A 4,847-nucleotide genomic window follows, 5' to 3' on the forward strand; every position below is an offset into this window, starting at 1 on the left:
TTGTAGGTGACTCTAGGTGGAGATGACTCTAGGGGGAGATGACTCTAGTTGTAGGTGACTCTAGGTGGAGATGACTCTAGGGGGAGATGACTCTAGTTGTAGGTGACTCTAGGTGGAGATGACTCTAGGGGGAGATGACTCTAGTTGTAGGTGACTCTAGGTGGAGATGACTCTAGGGGGAGATGACTCTAGTTGTAGGTGACTCTAGGTGGAGATGACTCTAGGGGGAGATGACTCTAGTTGTAGGTGACTCTAGGTGGAGATGACTCTAGGGGGAGATGACTCTAGTTGTAGGTGACTCTAGGTGGAGATGACTCTAGGGGGAGATGACTCTAGTTGTAGGTGACTCTAGGTGGAGATGACTCTAGGGGGAGATGACTCTAGTTGTAGGTGACTCTAGGTGGAGATGACTCTAGGGGGAGATGACTCTAGTTGTAGGTGACTCTAGGTGGAGATGACTCTAGGGGGAGATGACTCTAGTTGTAGGTGACTCTAGGTGGAGATGACTCTAGGTGTAGGTGACTCTAGGTGTAGATGACTCTAGGGGTAGATGACTCTAGATGGAGGTTGACTCTAGGTGGAGGTGACTCTAGGTTGAGGTGACTCTAGGTGTAGGTGACTCTAGGTGTAGGTGACTCTAGGTGTAGGTGACTCTAGGTGTAGGTGACTCTAGGTGTAGGTGACTCTAGGTGGAGATGACTCTAAGGGTAGATGACTCTAGGTGGAGGTAACTCTAGGTGGAGGTGACTCTAGGTGGAGGTGACACTAGGGGTAGGTGACTCTAGGTGGAGATGAGTGGATAACCCGCCCTGAGACATGTCATGTAGCCATTGCTGGAGTCATGTAGACAGGAAGTGGCTGTGAAGAGGCTGCAGGAGATCAGCACGCAGAGCTCAGAGAGAACTGAGTGACAGTTGGGGGGTCACTTCTACTTTGACGGGTCTGTGATGTTCTGGTGAATGTGACTTCATGTTATGTAGACAATATGGCTAATCTCCAATGTTTTCCTGCAGATGGAGAGATGATGACCGGGGATTCCTCCAATATGACCGCCATCGGAGAAGAGCTGACATCTGCCCTTTGGCTGAGCTGTGCCGACGGCAGCATCACACACTCGGTGAGACGTGAGGGGGACACCACATGGGGCGGAGAAGGTTTCCAACCGGTTAGACCTGAGGATGACACCACGTGGGGTCGAGAAGGTCTCCAGAGGGTGAAATGTGAGGAGGACACCACGTGGGGTGGAGAAGGTCTCCAGCCGGTGAGACGTGAGGAGGACACCACGTGGGGTGGAGAAGGTGTCCAACTGGTGAAATGTGAGGAAGACACAACGTGGGGTGGAGAAGGTCTCCAGCCGGTGAGACGTGAGGAGGACACCACGTGGGGTGGAGAAGGTCTCCAGCCGGTGAAATGTGAGGAAGACACAACGTGGGGTGGAGAAGCTCTGCAGCTGGTGGCTCCGCAGGAAGTCAAGAAGGTCTTCTATTGTCCTGTGTGTGGTAAAGCATTCGCTCAGAGACACAATCTGGTGAAACATCAGCGGATCCACAGCGGCGAACGTCCGTACCGATGTGACCAGTGTGGGAAACGCTTTATCCAGAAGCAGCACCTCACCAAGCACCTGCGGCTCCACACGGGTGAGCGGCCCTACGTCTGCCAAGTCTGTGGCCGTAGCTTCAGCTTGAAGCACAACCTGACCACCCACCTGAGGATCCACACCGGAGAGAAACCTTATCCATGTGCCGAGTGTGGCAAGAACTTCAGCCGCCGCGTCAATTTACGCACTCACCAGATGTCCCACCTGAAGAAGAGCTGCCAGGAGAACAAGCTGCCGGCCACCAGAGGGCCAAATCTGATCCACAAGTCCACCAAGATGATGCCGGCTGTAGAGAAGCTTCCAGATTACCACAACCTCAAGGAGGAGCCAAATGCAGAATATGCCGCCATTGACTGGCAGAGCGGTCTCCGCCCCCTCCAAGAGGAACCGCCATATTTAACTAATCAGCAGCAGATGCATAATGTTGCTGTCAAAGCCGAACCGCATACCGAATCTGAGGAGACCAATTGGGATCCGGCTGGTGGTCCCGGCCAGGACAGGCCGAGGGCTGGACACGTTGTAAACATCCTCCAGATTGACGGTCATCCTCCAAAACAGGAGCCACGCGTTGACCGCGCGCTGAACCCCCGACCCTTCATCTGCCCCGAGTGCGGGAAACGCTTTTCTAACAAGCAGACGTTCGTCAATCACTACCGGATCCACACGGGGCAAAGGCCGTACGAGTGCCCCGAGTGTGGGCGGAGCTTCGTGCAGAAGCAGCACCTCACCAAACACCTGCGCGTGCACAGCGGCGAACGGCCCTACGTGTGCGGCCAGTGCGACCGCAGTTTCAGCATGAAGCACAATCTGTTCACGCACCTGAAGATACACAGCGGGGAAAAACCTTTCGGCTGCTCGGAATGCGGCAAGAAGTTCAGCCGCCGGAGCACCTACCTGGCTCACCAGACCACCCATTACCTAGCATCAGCGGGGCCGGGGCCCCTGGGGGGGACACAAAACGCGTCCAACCTAGAAGAGGCCACCGCAGCTCCTAAGAGACTCCACATGATACAACCGGCTGCTCCCTGGACGACCCTGAGAAGGCTGAAGGCCTACAAGTGCCACGTCTGCGCCAAGGTCTTCAAGCAGAAGCACCCCCTCATCACCCACCTGCGGATCCACTCCGGAGAGAGACCTTTCTCCTGCCAGGAGTGCGGCAAGAACTTCATCCAGAAGCAGCACCTGACCAAGCACCTGCGGCTGCACAGGGGGGAGCGGCCCTTCGCCTGCCAGCACTGCGGCAAACAGTTCAACATCAAACACAACCTGGTGACCCACCAGAGGACCCACACCGGGGAACGGCCATTTTCCTGCCCGGACTGCGACAAGAGCTTCAACCGGCAGGGAATCCTCAACGTGCATCGCAGAACGCAACACGCCCATCTATTTCCCGACGGCGACCCCGTGTGCGGAAGCGCGCCGGCCCAGACGTCACCGTCGGCCGAGAGTCTGGACCTTCAAGGGGCCACGGTGAAGCCCCACGCAACTCTACCTACTAGCCCGTCGCATGACATCGACTTGACCGCTCAGCCGAGTCCGGACCGGCACAAAGATCCCCACGACGGCACCTCCCACTTCTCCTGCCCGCGCTGTGGTCAGATATTTGGCCAGAGAGAGGACCTTCTACAGCACGAACATCTCCACAAGGGGGAGAGACTTTACTTCTGCAGCCAGTGTGGGAAAAGGTTCCTGCAGAGGAAGAACCTGACCAAGCACCAGAGGCTGCACATGGGCTACAAACCCTTCACGTGTAACATGTGTCATAGAAGCTTCAGCCTGAAACACAACCTCATCACCCACCAGAGGACCCACACCGGGGAAAAGCCGTTCCCGTGCGCCCAGTGCGGCCGAAGCTTTAGCCGTAGAGAGACGCTCAATAACCATCGGAGGAGCCACCACGTCCACCAGAAGAAAGGCGGCACCGGAAGCGCCGGCCGGGCACATCTAAGCAATGAGGATGCCGCATCAGATGAACAACAGGATGTCACCAGCCACCAGACCCATCACAATGGTGACACCGTACCAGAGGAGCAGCAAGAACTTGGTCACCAGACTCGACCGACCAACGGTGATGTGGAGGGGCAGCCTGTGACCTCCCAGAACAATATCCGGATCTTTATATGCCCTATGTGCGGGAAATCCTTCAACCAGAAGCACACCATGATCAACCACCTGCGGATCCATTCCGGGGAACGGCCTTACTCCTGCCATCTGTGCCGGAAAAGCTTCATCCAGAAACAGCACCTGACCAAACACGTCCGCCTCCACACCGGCGAGAGACCGTACGTCTGCCACGAGTGTGGCCGGAGCTTTAGTCTGAAGCACAATCTGACCACCCACCAGAGGATCCACACCGGGGAACGGCCCTACCCCTGCAACCACTGTGGGAAAAGGTTCAACCGGCGCAGCATTCTTCTGAGCCACGAGAGGACTCATCAGCTGGTCCCACCGCCGCCGCCGGCCGGAACCGGCGAGATCCAAATTAGAGCGGAGTGTCCGCCCAACGCTGTGATCCAGACGATGTTTCTGAAGGAGGAAGACGTCAACACTTTGCCAAAATGCCTCTGACACCCCACCGGCCCATCCACCGATGAGAGGAGCCGGAATGTAGCAGAAGATGGCGACCCCCCACTTCCCAGAAGACTTCGATTTTCCTCCGGTGCCGATCACGGCGGGGACTTCCAGGAACTATAATGACACGGACACCTCAGCTTAATGATCCCTCAGCTCCCCCCTGGAGGACCTCAGCAGAAGGTTGGCGACTTCCGCCATTGGCCGATCTCAGGAGACATGTGTCCATCTATGGCAGGCTGGACACGGACATTAAAGCAGAACTCCAGGCAGCCACATACGTACACGGCTGGGATTTGGTGTATGGGAGTGTGTTACCCACCAAATGAGGTCCTCACCCTTCAATAGAGCCGCACAGCCTGGTCTGGGACACGCCCACACTTGCTGATTGGACTATGAGTAAGCAGCAGCACAGTGATGAGAGAAACCCTCTACTCCCTCGACTGCCACCTCCTGTAATCACATGTGAGAGCCTGATTACCCCATAGTACCCCTCCCCCTCGGAGTGCTGCCCCTCCCTCTCTTCAGTGCAGCCCCCCCTTCTCTGTGTGCAGCCCCTCCCTCTCTTGAGTGCTGCCCCTCCCCCTCGGATTGCTGCCCCTCCCTCTCCCAGAGCGATGCCCCTCCCTCTCCCAGAGCGCTGCCCCTCCCCCTCACAGAGCACCCCCCCCCCCCCCCA

General features: G+C 56.9%; 1 protein-coding gene across 1 annotated transcript; it reads left to right on the forward strand.

The window, feature by feature from the left end:
- Window positions 1-1,013: 1,013 nt before the first annotated feature.
- Window positions 1,014-4,165, forward strand: LOC108804110 (zinc finger protein 271-like; the record flags this gene model as incomplete). Its single annotated transcript, XM_018575872.1, has 2 exons — window positions 1,014-1,771; window positions 2,231-4,165. Coding segments are annotated over 2 exons (2,693 nt in total), but the record flags the coding sequence as incomplete, so codon positions are not given.
- Between the last annotated feature and the right edge of the window lie 682 nt (window positions 4,166-4,847).

Source organism: Nanorana parkeri, unplaced genomic scaffold (genome assembly GCF_000935625.1).
Source record: "Nanorana parkeri isolate BGI_ZX_2015 unplaced genomic scaffold, ASM93562v1 scaffold5208, whole genome shotgun sequence".
In the NCBI taxonomy this organism is placed as follows: Eukaryota; Metazoa; Chordata; class Amphibia; order Anura; family Dicroglossidae; genus Nanorana; species Nanorana parkeri.